Raw genomic sequence first — 19,053 nt, forward strand, 5'->3', positions numbered from 1 at the left:
TTCTTGAAATTGTTGTAAGGGATCATCTTATTTACTACCGTCGTCCTAAGTAAACAAGATGCATAAACATAATAAACATCACATGCAATTATATAGTTGTGACATGATATGGCCAATATCATATAGCTCCATTGATCTCCATCTTCGGGGCTCCATGATCATCTTGTCACCGGCATGACACCATGATCTCCATCATCATGATCTCCATCATCGTGTCTTCATGAAGTTGTCACGCCAACGACTACTTCTACTTCTATGGCTAACGCGTTTAGCAATAAAGTAAAGTAAGTTACATGGCGTTCTTCAATGACACGCAGGTCATACAAAAAATAAAGACAACTCCTATGGCTCCTGCCGGTTGTCATACTCATCGACATGCAAGTCGTGAATCCTATTACAAGAACATGATCAATCTCATACATCACATATCATTCATCACATTCTTCTGGCCATATCACATCACATAGCATAACCTGCAAAAACAAGTTAGACGTCCTCTAATTGTTGTTGCATGTTTTACGTGGCTGCTATGGGTTTCTAGCAAGAACGTTTCTTACCTACGCAATACCACAACGTGATATGCCAATTGCTATTTACCCTTCATAAGGACCCTTTTCATCGAATCCGTTCCGACTAAAGTGGGAGAGACTGGCACCCGCTAGCCACCTTATGCACCAAGTGCATGTCAATCGGTGGAACCTGTCTCACGTAAGAGTACGTGTAAGGTCGGTCCGGGCCGCTTCATCCCACAATACCGTCGAAACAAGATTGGACTAGTAACGGTAAGCATATTGAACAACATCAACGCCCACAACTACTTTGTGTTCTACTCGTGCAAAGAATCTACGCAATAGACCTAGCTCATGATGCCACTGTTGGGGAACGTAGCAGAAATTCAAAAAATTTCCTACGTAACACCAAGATCTATCTATGGAGAGACCAGCAACGAGTAGAAAGGGGAGTGCATCTACATACCCTTGTAGATCGCTAAGCGGAAGCGTTCAAGTGAACGGGGTTGATGGAGTTGTACTCGTCGTGATTCAGATCACCGATGATCAAGTGCCGAACGGACGGCACCTCCGCGTTCAACACACGTACAGCCCGGTGACGTCTCCCACGCCTTGATCCAGCAAGGAGAGAGGGAGAGGTTGAGGAAGACTCCATCCAACAGCAGCACAACGGCGTGGTGGTGGTGGAGGAGCGTGGCAATCCCGCAGGGCTTCGCCAAGCACCATGGGAGAGGAGGAGGAGGGAGAGGGGCAGGGCTGCACCAACGAGAGATCAAATCGCGTCTTATGGGCAGCCCTATGCCTCAATATATATAGGGGGGAAGGGGGCTGCGCCCCCTTTAGGGTTTTCCCTCCCCCTAGGGGCGGCGGCCAACCCTAGATGGGTTTTGGGGTGCGGCCAAGAAGGGGGGGAGGAGTCCATCCTCCCCAAGGCACCTCGGAGGTGCCTTCCCCCTTGAGGACTCTTCCCTCTAGGGTTCCCTAGGCGCATGGGCCTCTTGGGCTGGTGCCCTTGGCCCATGTAGGCCAAGGCGCACCCCCTACAGCCCATGTGGCCCCCCGGGGCAGGTGGCCCCACCCGGTGGGCCCCCGGGACCCTTCCGGTGGTCCCCGTACAATACCGATGTCCCCGAAACTTGTCCCGATGGCCGAAACAGGACTTCCTATATATAAATCTTTACCTCCGGACCATTCCGGAACTCCTCGTGACGTCCGGGATCTCATCCGGGACTCCGAACAACATTCGGTTACCACATACAAGCTTCCTTTATAACCCTAGCGTCATTGAACCTTAAGTGTGTAGACCCTACGGGTTCGGGAGACATGCAGACATGACCGAGATGTTCTCCGGTCAATAACCAACAGCGGGATCTGGATACCCATGTTGGCTCCCACATGTTCCACGATGATCTCATCGGATGAACCACGATGTCAAGGACTTAATCAATCCCGTATTCAATTCCCTTTGTCTAGCGGTATTTTACTTGCCCGAGATTCGATCGTCGGTATCCAATACCTTGTTCAATCTCGTTACCGGCAAGTCACTTTACTCGTTCCGTAACACATCATCCCGTGATCAACTCCTTGGTCACATTGCGCATATGATGATGTCCTACCGAGTGGGCCCAGAGACACCTCTCCGTTTACACGGAGTGACAAATCCCAGTCTCGATCCGCATAAAACAATAGATACTTTCAGAGATACCTGTAGTGCACCTTTATAGTCACCCAGTTACGTTGTGACGTTTGATACACCCAAAGCACTCCTACGGTATCCAGGAGTTACACGATCTCATGGTCAAAGGAAGAGATACTTGACATTGGCAAAGCTCTAGCAAATGAACTACACGATCTTTTGTGCTAGTCTTAGGATTGGGTCTTGTCCATCACATCATTCTCCTAATGATGTGATCCCGTTATCAACGACATCCAATGTCCATAGCCAGGAAACCATGACTATCTGTTGATCACAACGAGCTAGTCAACTAGAGGCTCACTAGGGACATATTGTGGTCTATGTATTCACACGTGTATTACGATTTCCGGATAATACAGTTATAGCATGAATAAAAGACAATTATCATGAACAAGGAAATATAATAATAATACTTTTATTATTGCCTCTAGGGCATATTTCCAACAGCCTCTTGGCGTCGTGAAGCGTGGAGTTTTAGATGTTGCTGCCCTTCCTTCGCTTGTGGGTGACGTGACCATTGAGCCAGATGCGCTGGCGCCTACTCCTGTTCCAGAGGTTTCCTTTGCGAAGAAGCTTTGTGACTTACTTGCCAGTGTGGAGGTTGCTACACCTGGTTTGGGCAGGTCGATTGCTTTCCTCTTGATGGGGACGACAATAAGGAGCAAATGCGTGAAGGTGGGCAAAGGCAAGAAGAATGGCGCCGTAGAGAAGACGTATGTGGCTACTTGATCTCCAGTCTCTTGGCCCACCCTCTTGGATTGGGCTGTTGTTGTGGCTTGGGGGTACCTGATGACTTGTGTCGGGGATCACTCTGTGTGGTGATAGCGTTGGTGGGTTCTTCGTCTGTAGTCCGTTTGCATTAGTTTTCGCCCGGTTTCCCGTGAATTAACTGGGCAATTATCTTCTTCTTAATTAATTGATGAGGCAAAGCTTTTGCCTCCGCTTCGAAAAAAAATTATTCAACCGGCCGAATCAATGTTTCCCTTTCCGAGGTAGGAGTAGAAAAGTGTGGCTGTACCACCATTTCGTGACAGAGGCCAGTGAGAGCATGATTAATAATATAGCTGGCTATATAATGTTATCACATCATCGATAATTAAATTTATAGCCGACAAATATAATAGTTAGATATAAATATATAGTATTTTATTGATACATGGCCATAAAGTATCTATGAGCAGTTGCTGCAACCAGCTATTAACTAGTAGCTCGATTCTCTTCTCTCTCCTCTTCCCTCTCTTCCAACTAAGTAAAAATATAATATTTAAAGTCTTATAGCCTGCTTGTATCACCTTATTGTACTTGCTCGAAGGGTAATTTCAGTGGCCTGGTTCATTCCTTGGCTTCCGCACCTTCCCAATTTAAGTAGAGACCTTTCCCTCATTTGCGCTCCACACTTCTCAATACCTTCCTTCCAACATCATCCTTGTAGTCGCTCCATCGTCCTTCCCCAGCGATGACTCCACCGGCCACCTGATCTTGTGCGAATAGGAGGAACGATACAGAGGCGACAACTAAGGTCGCGGAAGGATCACGCGCCCCAAAGCAGAACTCATGCCGGTAGGCGATGGATTGTCTGTGCGGTCGTGCGACGGTAGGTTTCCTTGTCGTGCATCACTTCCGGTCGGTTTCTTCTTTCTTTTTAATCATCACCCTTTGGATTGATTTCAATTGTTGATCATCTCAAGGCTAAGTAGTTTCTTGAGGCCCCTACGTCTTCGGCGACCACGACCAAGTTGCAGGTCATCGAGGAGCTCATGACTCTTTTGACCAAGAAGGAGAAGGAGTTAGCTAAGCTCTGCAAGGAACCGTCGCGTTGCCGATGAGCTGATAACTGCTTATGAGTGCTTGCTGAAGGGGAAGATCGGGCGATCAAGGCACTGGAAATGCTTGACGGTGTGATGTCGAGAGACCAAGCGACGATGAAGGATTTGGTGGCATCGAACAAGGCACCTAGTGATTATGTTTACCTCCTCAGGAAGATGATCGACGTCCAGACCCAGGATGCCGAGATCCTCCACAAGGAGCTCGCTCTTGCCAAGGAGGGGAAGTTCTTATAACTTCCAAGGTCAGTCCCATGTTAGGGTTTGTCAAGCGAGCTCCTTGCTTTCATTTGCAAGGAGCAAGGACCTGTCAAGATTTTGTGGATGACCTATTTTGCTTCGAGGGTTTTGTGGATGATGCTAAGTGCTTCGTTCTTCAGATCAACCAATGAGGACCTGTCAAGATTTTCATTTGCAAGGAAAGAAGTCATAAAAGCACAACTGGTCTCCAAAAATAATAGGCAAGTGAAGAGAAATATCGATATAAAGACCAGCTAGGCACGCCCGAAGCTCCACTTCATCCACACTGGAGAACAACCTAATAAAGTCCCAAGACGAAATGACGACGTCTTCAGAGGAATTCCTAGCCACAACAGCAATAGTCCCCCTGCACTGATACTCTTCACAAAACGAGCATCAACACTGATTTTGATACGATTAGAAGGGGATGCCTGCCACACCTCATGATTCCTCAAAAAGTATCAATCCGCCTACACCCACCCACCCGCCGTCTCCTTACCTTTATTGTTGGATACGATCGAAACATTAGCCTGACTAGGCGTAAAAGAGGACCAGTAAACTTTCCACAAAAATAATAGTCATGCACATTCTAGACAAGCAACCCTAGCAATTTTACACTGATCATAATCATGAACACATACTAACAATCATATAATCCTAGAAATTGTACACTGATCATAGTCATCACAGGTTGGCTCAAAATCGAACCGAATCGACACAACCGCCCCAAAAAACCCTAATTGCCCCGTGGTTGGCTTTCACAACATCCGCCTGAAGCACTCCTCGATAGTCATAAGATTTGGGCAACGAAGCATAGGGAGGCGGAGCTTGCAACACCGCCATGATCGCCTTGCAGTAGCACGACCCGGATCGACATCAGCGAGCTCAGCTGGCGACGTCTGCCGCAAAGGGAGAAGGTGATGGGGGAAGACGAAGGAGTGGGGTTTTCGGGGGAGACTGGATTGTGGGAGAGGCAAAGATCGGTGGGTGGGCCCAGGGGCATGTGTCGGTTGAGGGAGGCAGACAGCCGGTTGATTTTAGTCGTTTTCGGTCTCTTTTTTTTTTTTGGCCAAGTGGCATCCTAGCTGTTTGTATTTGGGAATATATGCAAGTTTTATTTTGAACGGCCGTAAAATCTTGTGTCTATCTATTTGCAACGGTCAAACTATAATTCCTTTTTTAATACTAGTACTATATATATATATATATATATATATATATATATATATATATATATATATATATATATATATATATATATATACTCGGCTGCTCGTAAGTCGTAATAAATCCAGCGGAGAAGAAGCAAGTTGGTAGACCCACGCTTTCCCCCACAAATGAAGGGAAGAGAAGCGCCGCCGCCGCCGCGGGGGGAGATGGCCCCCGCCGCCCCCGCGCCGGCGCCGGCCGCCACCGCCTGCTCATCGTCGGCGAGCTCCGCGCGCCCGCCCTCCACCGCCTCCTCCTCCTCCCAGTCGCCGCCCAGGCGCACGGTCCCGGCGCTCCTCCTCTTCACCTCCCTCGCCGCCCTCCTCATCCTCTCCTCCGGCGAGGCCCACGACGCCGACGCCGACGCGGCGTCCGGCCGCCCCCTCAAAGGTTCGCGCCCCCCGCCCCGAAAACTCGCCCCGCGACCGCTCTCTGTGCCCGGATTTGACTTCGTGCTGCGCGCGGGGATCGATTACGGCCTCCCCCTAGGGTTTAGGGTTTTTACGCGGTCCTGCCCGCCTTCGGGATGCATCCCCCTCCCCAGGCCGTAACTGTTAGTTGCGGCTTCCTTTCCGAATAGGATTTTTTTTAGCGAGTTCGTTTGAGGTATTGTGTGACCTTCTTATTGGGCAAATATGTTCAGCATTTTGCCGTCAGAACTCGTGATCCGGGGTCCATTCTGGGGGGATCTACTGCTCGTTTCGTTCTTGTCGCAATACCGCACACCGTCGTAAACTGCATTGTTCTTGCTGCCCTTTGGGGGTACCCTACTCGTTGTTATAGTTATGTGTGCTAAGGTTCACAACGCCTGTACCAATGTTGGCCTAACTATTTATTTATCACTGCAGATGTTGGTTTGGAAAATCCGGAGGTGACTTTTGCTCCCTCATCCATGGGTGGGATTTTCTGTGAGAGGGTCCGCATTTCTGGAATGCCAAGGTGGCAGTTTCAAAGCTACGCAAATCAAATACATGTTAGAGTGAATGTTTCTCATTCAATGCCAGAAAAGTTCCATTGGAAAATACAGATTTGCTTTCATGGGTAAGTCTTGTATTGTCTGATTTTTTTTAATACATGCAACTTTGCTATGCAGCAAATTGAAGCAACTTTCGTTTGCAGGAATGCTTCTACGGGTCTGTGCCAATGTGAGATGGGTGAATGGCAAGTTCTGCAAGGTGGCATGTGGAACGCAGTGAAGTCTCCATATGTGAGCAGATATGTTGATGTGAAACTGACTGATAAGAAATCTACTGTCTTCAGCCTCTCCATTCAGGATGGTAAAGGACTTCTTTTCCTGAAACTAATCTGTTTCCGCCAGTCACACAAATTGAACAGCATATGTATCTGCCCTTTCCTCTGAAATACTAATTCATTCATGTTCCGTGTAATCAAAATTTGCAGAGCTTCAGAAGTGGCGCTTAGCTTGCCTTGGTATTGGATTTGTCCTGTTATTCCTGTCACCCATCGTTAGTAAATGGGCACCTTTTTACTATAGCAGCTCTATGGCACTTGGAATCCTGCTTGTGGTGCTGATTGTCCTTTTCCAGGTATTGTTTTAGTCAAATACCTGTTTATGATTCTCTTGATAAAGATTCGTTGTTAAAAGAAGTGAAATGAAATTAATGCATTATGTTAAGATGACCTATTTTTCAAGGCTTTCTCAAAAGTGTTTTCTATTAATCTAGTTGATTGATGTTCCATATTCTTAAGTTCATGTAAGCTGCCTGGATGCAAGTTAAATAGGCTTTGATATTTATGCTAGTTTCAAGTAGAGTACACCATGAATCAAGTTTAAAGTTTGGCACCATGAGGATTCTTTGTGTTATATGCAAAGTGTCAATGCTGACTTTTCTTAGCAAACCTAGAAACTTCAGTACACTTCATTAAGTAAGATAGTTATGCCCTGTAAACTTGATTTCAATGGAGATTCAACATATCACTATGGTAATTCAATAGTCCCTTGATCAACCATGCCATAGTAGTATCCGAAGTTCTCTTGTACAAATACTTGAAAGTCAGGTCCATCTTGGTGATTTAGACATAAACAGCGAGCTTTGTAGGATAATACCTTAACGGCGTCTCTTATTTTATTGAACTTTGTAGCTCCTTGTAGCATCAGGTGGTGTACAGATGGACTAGCATCTTGTGAGTCATCAGTGTTTGAACCATTTGATGTTTTTTGGTGTATCAGTGCGAGGGTCTGATTGACCAACCAACAACGAAGTTTGGTGTTTACTTTAGTACATTTAATACGGAATATTTTCTTGTAACTGGTAATGATTTTGCTGGTTGGGGAATCATGAGCATTTCTGACGAGGGAGTTACTTTTTTGTTATGTTCCTGTTTGTTTGTTTGTTCTCTACTCTTGTAGATAACTAGTTACTGATTTAATTTGATGTTACAGTAATCAAAACTCTACACCCCCCGTAATTTTTGCTCAGTGCACATGATGCCAAGTTATCAGTGTGGCCCTGGTTACAATTTATGATAAAGAACAGTCATTCTCAATCAGGTTTCTATTTATTTGCTGATGGAGAATTGGTTCACTTAATGTTCTGACCTCGTTCTTGTTATAGGGGATGAAACTGCTACCAATGGGCAAAAAAGGTTTATTTTACCTTACAATTTATGGATCTGTGGTAAGTTTTCTATATCGTCAACGTTCTGCTATAACATTTTATTACACCATAAATATGCCTATCTGAATATATTCTCTCTAATTCTTGATATCACTTCATTCCTTTTCCAATATTTAGTTGGGTGTTGGCTCCTACGCTGCACACTACTTCTCCTCAATGGTTGCCTCTATTCTGGAAAACTTTGGCTTGAGTGAGGAGATGCACAACCCTGTAAGTAATTCATCCATCCAAGTATCAACTATAGAATTGGTGATTGAATAATACTTCTTTTTACCCAGCAAACAGCATGAGAGGCTCTTACAGTATATTATTAATAGAAGAGGATAATCATGGTATGATATCTAAAGGCCGCATGGGCCAGAAGCCACATGTTACATCAAGAATTAATTAGCTCAATGCCATCACAGAAATGCATAATTATGAAAGTACCGTTGAGTGTGGGGAAGACATGTGAATGGATTGCTTTGTCCTTGTTGTCCATATTTGTGATGGACTGACCTAGTTCCACGGATATGATTTAGCCTAGTTTTTGTTCGCCCTTTTGCATGGTATTATATCATTTGCTAGCAATCTCCTGACTTCTCAATTATTGTTCCTGTCAGAAATGGTTCACATTATCTTGTCTTGTCTAGTAATAATACTTATTGCCACTACTTTGGGTAATCTTTAAGCTCTTCAAATAACAAAAAATATTGAAATGAATTACAGGTGTCAATCTTTCTGCTGGTAGCAGTTGTCTTGACCGGAGCTGGTTTTGGCTATTGGATGGTGAGGAGATTTATCATTTCAAAAGATGGCAGTGTTGATGCCGGGATAGCACAGTTTGTGAAGTGGGCTATGCGTGTTGTTGCAATGTTCTTTGTTATGCAGGTGGGCTTATCTTCAAACGCTAAGTATTCTTCTCATGCATCTATGAGGACTCTGAATCTTGGTCAATGCCTACATCAGATTTTATTGTCTTTTGAAGTTCATGTTTGACATTGTCTTGTAGAGCACACTGGACCCTATTCTAGCATCGGCTGCTCTAGCTGCTAGCTGGTGGATTTGCTCTGTACTGACAGCAAAAAAAGTTCACAAGCCAACAGCACCGTGAGTGTCCCTTGAGTTAATTACTGTTGTGAATTTACTGTTGCTGTTGAAGCCCTGAATATGCTGATTCTGCTGCAGGAAGCGAAAACAATTAAATGTTCCTTCTCATCGAAGGTTTACTCAAGTATCACCCAACACCCGCCAGGTCCAGTTCTTAAGTCCATCATCAGGGGCGGGTACTGGAAGAGCCACAACAACACAGTATGGTTGGAACAATTTAGCCAATGGAGGTAAAGTAATCAGTATCATGTTCTGCATACTACTGTGAGTCCAGTGTACTGTACTTATAGGAAACTGCCATAAGTCATAAGTAACCTCGAAATATTTAAGGTTGCAAATTGATGGATGTTGGTGCCCTCTGGCCCTGGCTAGTTATTTTGTAATTTTTACTTCATTCAACTGAACTAGTTATGGTCGGAGCCTCGGTGGGTATCCTTCAGGCTACACATTTGCATCCCTGCTCTCTGCTTGCCTTTGGTACTACGAACTAATGATCTTTTAGGCATATATTTAACTCCAGAAGACCTATAAAACCATCAACTTTGACACATTGAAGCATTTGACATAATAACTAGCCAACTCTTGTTGTTGCTTTGCAGGTCTGGTCCCCAAAGCAGTCAGAAAGAGGGTAGCACCCAATCAAGATGAAGACTACTATTCCACCTTCCACAACATCGAACCAAGGAAATACTCAAAGAGAGAATGGGAGGAGTTCACCGAGGAATCGACCAGAAACGCTCTGATGGAACACACAGCGACCCCAGAGTTCGCCCAATGGGCTGCTGACAATGCTCACCGGTTGCGGGTGGAGCGGGACGACGTGTCCGAGGACGAGTCGATCGAGAGCTACTCTAGCTCTTCCGAAGAAGCCGAGAAAGGCGGAAAAGCTTCTCGTCTGTTGAGCAGGTTTATGTGATATCGTCACCGGCTAAAACTGTAGGGAGCTCGACGTGCTGCTTTTGCGGACGATGTGTATAAGGTAGGATTGGAAACTTGGTAGCGGTAGGGGGTGGAAGTTCATCGTTTCCACATGGTTCGCCATTGCAGCAGAATGCTTGGTGACTGTAGGCGGTAGTTGGTTGGTTAACCATCATCCATCTCAATTCAACTAATGTTAGGTTTAGCTGGCAGTCTGCCATCCATGGATCTTTAGATTTTTAGTCGATGCATCAGGGGATGTGGACCGGTGTCGGTTCTGCAACCATTCGATGGATTAGGGACAGTCGATCCTGTTGGGGTCTTGTCATTGTCTTGTTGAACATCTCCTGTTTCATTCTCAGGTGTGTGAGAGTAGCATTTCAAGGATCTTTATCTCTTGTTAGCTGGGCATGTACTATGTGAGAAGCAAATACTGTTTGGGAGCCGGTATGATGGATGGCATCGCTGGCGACTTGGCTGTTAGGCTCATCAGCTTAGTTAGATTGTGTTGGTGTTCTTGTTTTCGGAATTGTGGTGAACGTGAACGGCCAGCTTGCTTGCCTTTGTGGTGATTTGGAAGAATTTTTGAATTCCCATGAAAAAAAAAAGGTTCGAGTTGTTCTTCCTATGTACTCAGAGAAATAGAACTATATTCTGAGAATGGCAGTCCAATCTTTTTTAGTTCAACAGGGTACTTGGAATGGGCTGAGAGGTTCAGTCTCATTTAGACTATATTCTGAGAATCTGCTGTAAATGGTAGTGAATCTGCCTTTTTTTCTCCCAAAACATTGACGTGAGGTGCACGGGCGGGGGAATTCAAACTCGAGACACCAGGCAGAGAGGCGCACATGCTTTACCACTTGGGCTGAAGCAGTTTTTGTGGAAACATGTACTTAAACTTGTTTTATGTATTTGAACCTAAATTCGAATTTTCATTTATTTTAAATCCCGAAATCCTTTTTTCCCTTTTTGAAAGGACAAAAATCCCTATTATTTACAGGGGATTTTTTCGTAACTTGCCATGTTCATTTTCATTATAGGTAGCATGGTATTTTCTAGGTTCTTTTTGTAATGGCCCCTATGGCAAGCTTTTGGGAAATTTTATTACTTATTAACGAAAAATTTGGATTGTTTTTGTAACTTTTTCACATTGCAGTTTTATCACTAAGAGCATGTCATTTTAACAATTAATAACATGACATTTCCATTGTTAGTAAACTGTTAGTTTTACTACTAAGAGCATGACATTTTAATAATTAATAATTTGGCATTTTTATTATTGATAGGATGACGGTTTTATGATTAAGAGCATGGCATTTCTATTATTAATAAAATGTTAGTTTTATACTAAGAGCATGCCATTTTAATAATTAATAATTTGGCATTTTTTATGATTGATAGGATGACGGTTTTATGATTAAGAGCATGACATTTACTAGTAACATGCCGTTTTTATTTTTAGGAGGATGGCAGTTTTCTTATTAACATGATGACATTTCCATTATCGGCATGACATTTTTATTATTAGCAGGATGACAATTTTATTATTAAAAGGACCGCGATTTTATTTTTTCCAACGACGCATTTTTATGATTTTTTGCACAATGGACCAAATAAAGAAAAAAAATACAGCACGACGTTGTGTTTTTCGTCCTTGACAAAAATAAAGAAAAATCTTCTCCAAAACATGGCTTTTTTTTGCACAGTGAAACATCTTGACGAAAAATTTGATAAATTGATTTTTCAGATCACAAGGCACATGGTTTTAATCATACCATTTGAAAATTTATAATTTAAAGAAATGACTGTTTTATAAAGTAGCATGGCATTTTTTAAACATTTTCATATCATGGCAATTATACATTTATGTTTTCTCTGTTTTCCGTAAGAATTTTTGTTATTCATGGCAATTATACATTTATGTTTTCTCTGTTTTTATAAGAAAGTATGTCTTTTTTTTTGTTCATGGCATTTGAAAAAAACATTAAACTAGGTCTCCGGACCAATGGGGTTCGCCCTAGCCCTCCCCTGACGAACAATCGAGGGAGGCAAAACGTTCGCTGGGAGCTGCTCCCTGGCGAACGATCGTTGGATCGGTCGCCAGATATTAGAGTCCTTATAAAAGATTTGTATGTACTCCTCCCGCATAAAAGAGGGAGATTTGTATGTGCTCGCAAAAGGAAATAATTCACTATTGTAATCTTGTAATTGAATTGGGGTGCGGGCTGTGTGGCTAGATCTCACTCGACTGAGATTTTACCTCAGTCGACAACATATAATATAAAAAAGAATAAAGGAAAAATAAAAAAGGAATTTTTGTATGGATCCCGAATTGTATTCCATAATAATAGAATCCAGGAGGCCGGACGGCGGCAACTGAATCTCTGAATCCTTCTTTGACTCTGCATATTCTGAGAGAGAGAGAGAGAGAGAGAGAGAGAGAGAAAGCGAGGCCGCCTCCGTCTCCACTTCCGTCGCTTTCTCGCCGCCCAATCCCCGCGTAAACCGCCAGAATCCCGATGCCCTTATCCTTCCTCTGATCGAGATTGCTTGGCTCTCGGCACCGCCAATCCCCCCCTCCCGATGGCATTGCAGATTGGCGGCGGCGGCGGGGGGTTCCGGAGCCTGATGCGGCGGAAGCCGGTCGACTCCGACAGGGTCCGCGCCGAGGGGCAGCAGCTCGCCAAGGAGCTCAACATCCTCGAGCTGGTCGCGATCGGTGAGGCGACGTCCTCCTCTCCCCTCCCCTCCCGTCCGCTTTTTCTTTTCTTTTCTTTTCTTTTCTGTCCGCCCTTTTCCGGAGTAACAGTATGTTTCTGCCATGGAAAAGCGAGGCCTTTTTTGTGGTTTTGGGAACTTGGGAACTGTGGCGACACTGCAGGTTTCGTGGTGGAAACTGTTCTGTTTATTAGATTCACGGGTCTTGGATCAATGGAGCCGCTAGATTTATTTGGAGGATTTGCTTTGTTTTCTGATTAATGTGCTTATATAGTACGTAAGTACATTTTAACAGGGATTTTAACAATTGTTTACCTAGGCCTGACCTTTTCGAGTTGTGACATGTTTTTCGCTCTGAAACAACAGAAATACAAGGGAACAATTTTGCCATGGTACTCTGTTTTTCTCTTTGTAAACAAATGCAGTAAATAAAATAAATCAGTTTTTACATTATGCTTGTATTAGTATTTTTAGAAGAAGAAGAAAACTGGAGGCTTATATTAGTTGTGAAAGGCATTCGGATGAGTGGACTTGCTCAAGTTCTATTTTTGGCAGTTGTTTTGTTTCAACCTGTTAACCAGTGCTGAAGTCAATATACAGATTAAAAGACAAAGGGGGTCCTTACTTTATGATCTGTTAACCTTGTATGCTGCCTTGCTTAAGCACAATTGCGGTTGCAGAACTTAATTTTACAATCTGCCACAAAAAATAAAACAGCCACGGAAGTAACAATGTTTTTGTTAACCAAAACGGTAAATAGGCAAATGTTTGATAGACAAATGACATTATCATAAATTCACAATCCAGCAGTGTCAAATGGAGCCCGACGTTTGAGATTCTATTTAACAAAGTCTTTTTCCCCAATACATTGAGTGCTTGTCTGGATTGTTTATGAAAGTTTACAGACGGAGTATTAAATATTGTTGATGAACCCTTCCATTATCTACCAGGGGTTGGTTCGACAATTGGAGCTGGAGTATATGTTCTTGTGGGAACAGTTGCCAGGGAGCATGCTGGTCCAGCATTGGCAGTTTCATTCCTGATAGCTGGAATAGCTGCTGCACTTTCAGCATTCTGTTATGCCGAGCTTGCTAGCCGTTGCCCCTCTGCTGGAAGCGCCTATCATTATTCATATATCTGCATTGGCGAAGGGTAAAAATTACTGGCCCCATGGCATAGATTGCATTCTATACCATGGTGAATTCTGTTGTTGTGTTACATTTAGGATCTTATAAAGGCCAGAATGATCTAACATGGTTCACACGTCGTATTTATCTAGTGTTGCCTGGTTGATTGGCTGGTCGTTAGTGCTGGAATATACTCTTGGCGGATCCGCTGTTGCCCGTGGAATATCCCCCAATTTAGTGAGTGTCATCTCTTTCTTAGAGCTTTGTTCTTGCAATTTTGGTCAATGCTTGAACTACCGCTCTGCTATATTCCTTATTTTATGAACTTTCATTTCTCTTTTCAGGCCTTGTTTTTTGGAGGACCAGATAGCTTGCCATGGATTTTAGCACGGCATCAACTTCCATGGTTTGACGTTATTGTTGATCCCTGTGCTGCCGCTCTTGTTCTTGCTGTCACTGCTTTATTATGCCTAGGGATAAAAGAGGTTGGTACTTTGCTCAGGTTATAAGATTGCTCATTTCCCCAAATATAGGACCATCAATGATATTCTATTTGAATTTCTTGCAGAGCTCATATGTACAAGCAATTGTGACGATTATGAATGCTTGTGTGATGCTATTTGTGATCATAGCTGGTTGTTATATTGGCTTCCAGATTGGATGGGAGGGCTATAAGGTTACTGACGGGTATGTACCCTGAAATCATTTGGTATTTAGCATACTGCAGAGGGACGTTTTTCACTGAACTACTTAAACTTTTTTTTCGAAAACTAGTGGAATAACAGTGTAAACTTTTCAGGTATTTTCCATATGGAGTAAATGGAGTGCTTGCTGGATCAGCAACTGTTTTCTTTGCATACATAGGCTTTGACACAGTAGCGAGTACTGCCGAGGAGGTAAGGAAGGTCCTACTTAATGACTTTTTTGTCCACTTCCATTAAGGAGATATATATTGACTTTTTTTGTTATTGTTGATTTTAATTTGATCGACAGGTCAAGAATCCACAACGAGATCTACCTCTGGGAATAGGAGCAGCATTGTCTATTTGCTGTTTCTTGTACATGATGGTCGCTGTTGTTATTGTTGGGATTGTACCGTATTTTGCTATGGACCCAGATACACCTATTTCATCCGCCTTTGCAAAACATGGAATGCAGTGGGCAATGTAAGGACTCAATTCTCCTTTTGTTTATGCTGTTGGCTATAATGGTCATCTGGTGTGCTTCTGACTGAATTATTCACTATTTTTAGGTATGTTGTGACAAGTGGTGCTGTTCTTGCACTGTGTTCAACCTTGATGGGCTCACTTCTTCCACAGGTATACAAACACGTCACTGTGACTCGAACTTGTGATAATTAGCAGTCTACCCCGTAACGTTTAGTCTATATAGAATTTCCATACTAGGGGCGGCTACTTTTCTGCAGTGCGTAGGTGAACCTAGTCTTGCAGCTTGCCGAAGCTGAGTGACTTCCAAAATAGTTGCTAAACTACTTGAGTTTTTCATCTTCACAGCCTAGAATACTGATGACCATGGCAAGAGATGGACTGCTGCCATCTTTCTTCTCCGATGTGAACAAGCACACACAAGTACCTGTCAAGGGCACAATTGCGGCTGGTATCTGTGCTGCTGCTCTGGCCTTTTTCATGGACGTTTCTCAGTTGGCAGGAATGGTAAGAAGACATCAAGCCGTTGTCATTTGCATACTTTGATTTGATGGCCTTACAGACACAAAAAATAGTTAGCAGCACAGCACTGCATAGATTTATTTAACATGGAACAGAAATTTAAACGCTTGACCGTTTCAGGTCAGTGTAGGCACACTCCTATCGTTCACCATGGTGGCAGTATCGATCTTGATACTCAGATATGTTCCTCCAGAGGAGGTGGTCCCTCTACCATCACCTCGGCGAGAGTCAATGGGTTTGAGCCAAGAATATGATGAGGAAAAGGGCAGGGATCCACTTGGAGATGAGATCTGCGACACATCTCAAATAAAGGATTTGATTATGACAGAACCAATGAAGGACCCTCTTCTCGAGAAGAAGCAACACAAAGGTAATGTGCACACAGTTGCTTTCAGATTTAAACTAGCTGTCCCATTTTTCCCACAAATAGTGTGCTTCTTATAACGGAAGCTAACCAAGATGAATGATCTTTCCTTATAATAATATATTAGGCACGATGGATGAGATGAAGCGTCGGAAGATAGCTGCTTTCAGCATAGGGTCTGTTTGTCTAGGAGTTCTGGTCCTCACGGCTTCAGCTTCTGCCACATGGCTACCTTTGTAAGTATGCATATAGTTGGGAAAGAGATATACATTTGCCTCATTGTTTTATTTAGGAAAATGGAAGAAGCTTTATTACCCCCGGCCTCTGTGCCATAGATGAATGCAGCAGCATCTATAATTGTACCGTTCATTACAAGTCACCAGAAAATCTAACAAATATATGTTTGTTTCTTATTATCAGCCTACCGCTTTGCATTGGTTGTATTGTTGGTGGTGTGCTCCTTATACCTGGTCTTGTTGTACTCTGCTGCATTGACCAAGATGATGGCAGGCACTCTTTTGGTCATTCTGGAGGTACATTAAACTGCTTGTCCTTTTCTTGTTCTTCTTTTAAATTAAAGAGGATGCATGTTTCTTTAGGCTGAACTCTGTCTTTGCTGCAGGATTCATGTGCCCCTTTGTTCCGTTTCTACCTGTTGTATGCATCCTCATAAATACATATCTGTTGATAAACCTTGGGTGAGTGCACATCTAACTTTAGATGCTTATTTTGCTTCCCTTTTTTCGTGATTTATCCAGAAAGCACAATCATTTTCATTGTATTTTTCAGCGGAGATGCATGGCTGAGAGTCGGCATATGGCTGCTGATAGGTGTTTTCATTTACATTTTCTACGGGCGAACCCGCAGCTCGCTAGTCGATGTTGTGTATGTCCCTGTGGCCAAGGCCGATGTACGCAGGAGTTCATCTGGTTTCATGTCCTAGAAAAGAAAGAACCGTCACATCTTGGAGCTGGCAAAACCTCGCTGGCCCTCACCTGCGCAGCCAGATATCAGCCAGCCCGGAAGGGCCTGTTGAATTGTTGGGAGCTTAGTCGTCGACAGGGTCTCATTGATTCAGTTTTTGGGGGGCGTGCATGAGAAAGATCAGCATACAGACTAGAGTTTGGATTGGGTGGTGTAGTGTGTGATTGTTTGTAATTCATTCATTCATGTATAAGCAAGCCCCTTGTAACGGAACGGGTGAATACTGATTGAAAAGAGATGATGGAATCTTACAGAAATTGCAACAGAAACCATTCTTTCAAAGCTTCAATACAGTTATTTATACCAAAAAAAAAGAAATATATATATGTGCATTTGCTGTTTTGTTCCTGTTTAAACTTGAAACGAACACGATGAAGTTGGATGGGACAAATCAGAAATGTCTGGAGGCCTGAATTTTGGATAGATCACTGCTAGCTACAGTACAACACAACTTGTCATGGTTTTAGTTCAACCACGGCAAGTATTTTTGAACGGAGGGAGTACAACAGAAACAAAAACACAAACATAAAGACTAGCTAGTACTCCTTGGTGAATGCAGGGAGGATCCCTGTGAGAAAGGACTGGAGCAGTATCATCGCTCTCTCGGGTTGGAAGGCCGGGACCATGTGCCCGGCTCCTCTCACGGTGGCGAAGGTGAACCCTCCTGCGTACTGCTGGACATAGCCCCCTACCTCGTGGCCGGCCGTCCATGGACGGCCATGGCTCTGTAACGGAGAGGTTGAGGTCGCGGATCGTGTACTTGGTGCCGGTGAAGGGGCAAACGGAGTCGAAATCCCCGCTGAAAATCAATTCGTCAGTCTCAGCATCAACAAGAACCAAAGTGTCCCAAGCTCATATGCATCATAATTTGTCTGATGGTCTGTCGTCAAGAAGGTGGAGTACCTGAAGAGCCATATGGGCAGGCCGTGGTCGATTAGCCGTTTCAATGTTGGCACCATGGTGTCCGGTGAGTCCTTGAAGTCCTCAAAGGATCTGCACAGCACAAGGTTAATCAGGCCAGTTCTAGAATGAAAGATGTAAATTCAAGTACCAGGTAGCTCATCAAAAAAGCTATCTTCAGCACTAGCTAACCTGCAATCGAGCCATTTGGTTTCTCTGGCATGGAGAGCCTTCTGAACTTGAGGACTGTTGAGGTAGTCCTTGGTAGGCACATAGCTGCATGGATCATATCCGGGCAACTGAAAAGGATGTATGTACGTGCGTTCATAAGGGTGAGTGTATATGAGATATACCCTGTTCAGTAAAAATGACGAAAAAACTCAATAAAACATGCGCAAACTAAGTTCATTTTTCTGGTCACGTACGTAAGTGCTGGAATAGTAGGAGCCGTTGGAAGCGATGATGCAAGTGGGAGCGTATATGTTATCGTGATCCAGGATGCCGTCCTGACATTCGGTAATGGCCTGGTAGCACCTCGCACTGATGGAGGACTCGTTGATGCTGCAGCCGCCAGCGATGTCAGCCCAAACCTCATCGGAGATGGCACCGTGGCTCCACAGGTACTTGTAGTGCCCTATGAGGTTTTTCATCTTGTCGAGGTAAGGGTTGCCGACCATGATACCCTTGTGGTTACACTTCCGCTTCGGTAGACCCCCTGTAAACACAAGGACGGCCGAGATTGCCAAATACCCCTTCATAACAGAGGGCAGGATGGACCTATTTTAAAAAAGCTTCCCCCGCCGGCCTGACCGCCCGCAAAAAAGAAAAAAAAACAGGCGAAGCAATACGTATATGAATACAGCCCGCCCGCCCGGAAGGGGAAAAAAATTAAACCGGCCGGCCGCACGCGTCTGGTGACGTGGCAGGCATGCAGACGTGCCCGCCCGCGATCACGGCGGCAGTCCCCGCAGTCAACGCGTCGCGCCGCATCCGTCGCGGCCCCACCCGCCCACGTCCCCCGACCGCACGCCAGCCCGCACCCGTCTGCCAAGCACGGCGCCCGAGGCGCGCATGCACGTAGGCGGTTGCACGCGCGTGCCGCCTGCTGGACGCCACCGCTGCCGCCGCTGTCGTCTCCTCGCATGCCGC

At 44.4% G+C, this 19,053-nt stretch overlaps 1 protein-coding gene and 1 pseudogene across 2 annotated transcripts; one reads left to right on the forward strand and one right to left on the reverse strand.

Moving 5' to 3' along the window:
* Positions 1-5,606: 5,606 nt before the first annotated feature.
* Positions 5,607-17,279, forward strand: LOC119287152 (cationic amino acid transporter 3, mitochondrial-like). 2 transcript variants are annotated; one of them, XM_037566676.1, is made up of 24 exons: positions 5,607-5,867; positions 6,326-6,518; positions 6,597-6,754; positions 6,879-7,024; positions 8,054-8,116; positions 8,234-8,326; positions 8,825-8,986; positions 9,108-9,205; positions 9,284-9,435; positions 9,805-10,111; positions 10,486-10,535; positions 13,792-13,993; positions 14,121-14,205; positions 14,313-14,453; positions 14,537-14,655; positions 14,768-14,864; positions 14,962-15,134; positions 15,221-15,287; positions 15,483-15,641; positions 15,777-16,026; positions 16,148-16,256; positions 16,441-16,553; positions 16,643-16,718; positions 16,810-17,279. In XM_037566676.1, the coding sequence occupies exons 1-24, from the start codon at positions 5,645-5,647 to the stop codon at positions 16,961-16,963; spliced, it is 3,390 nt and encodes a 1,129-aa protein (XP_037422573.1). In that variant the 5' UTR covers positions 5,607-5,644; the 3' UTR covers positions 16,964-17,279. The 2 variants fall into 2 exon arrangements, with proteins under 2 accessions (XP_037422573.1, XP_037422572.1); XM_037566675.1 differs by lacking the exons at positions 5,607-5,867; positions 6,326-6,518; positions 6,597-6,754; ... (6 more) ...; positions 9,805-10,111; positions 10,486-10,535 and adding an exon at positions 12,513-12,842.
* A 261-nt stretch (positions 17,280-17,540) lies between these two features.
* LOC119283738 overlaps positions 17,541-19,053 on the reverse strand; it is a 9,784-nt pseudogene continuing 8,271 nt past the window's right edge.

The sequence above is a fragment of the Triticum dicoccoides genome, chromosome 4A (genome assembly GCF_002162155.2).
Source record: "Triticum dicoccoides isolate Atlit2015 ecotype Zavitan chromosome 4A, WEW_v2.0, whole genome shotgun sequence".
In the NCBI taxonomy this organism is placed as follows: domain Eukaryota; kingdom Viridiplantae; phylum Streptophyta; class Magnoliopsida; order Poales; family Poaceae; genus Triticum; species Triticum dicoccoides.

What these genes read in the sequence shown, in the direction of transcription:
- LOC119287152 (XM_037566676.1), top strand. Translation starts at nt 5,645, where the DNA reads ATGGCCCCCGCCGCCCCCGCGCCGGCGCCGGCCGCCACCGCCTGCTCA. An exon ending in TGCTGATTGTCCTTTTCCAG is followed by an intron (nt 7,025 to 8,053) that starts GTATTGTTTTAG and finishes TTCTTGTTATAG; the next exon opens with GGGATGAAACTGCTACCAAT. An exon ending in CAATGTTCTTTGTTATGCAG is followed by an intron (nt 8,987 to 9,107) that starts GTGGGCTTATCT and finishes ATTGTCTTGTAG; the next exon opens with AGCACACTGGACCCTATTCT.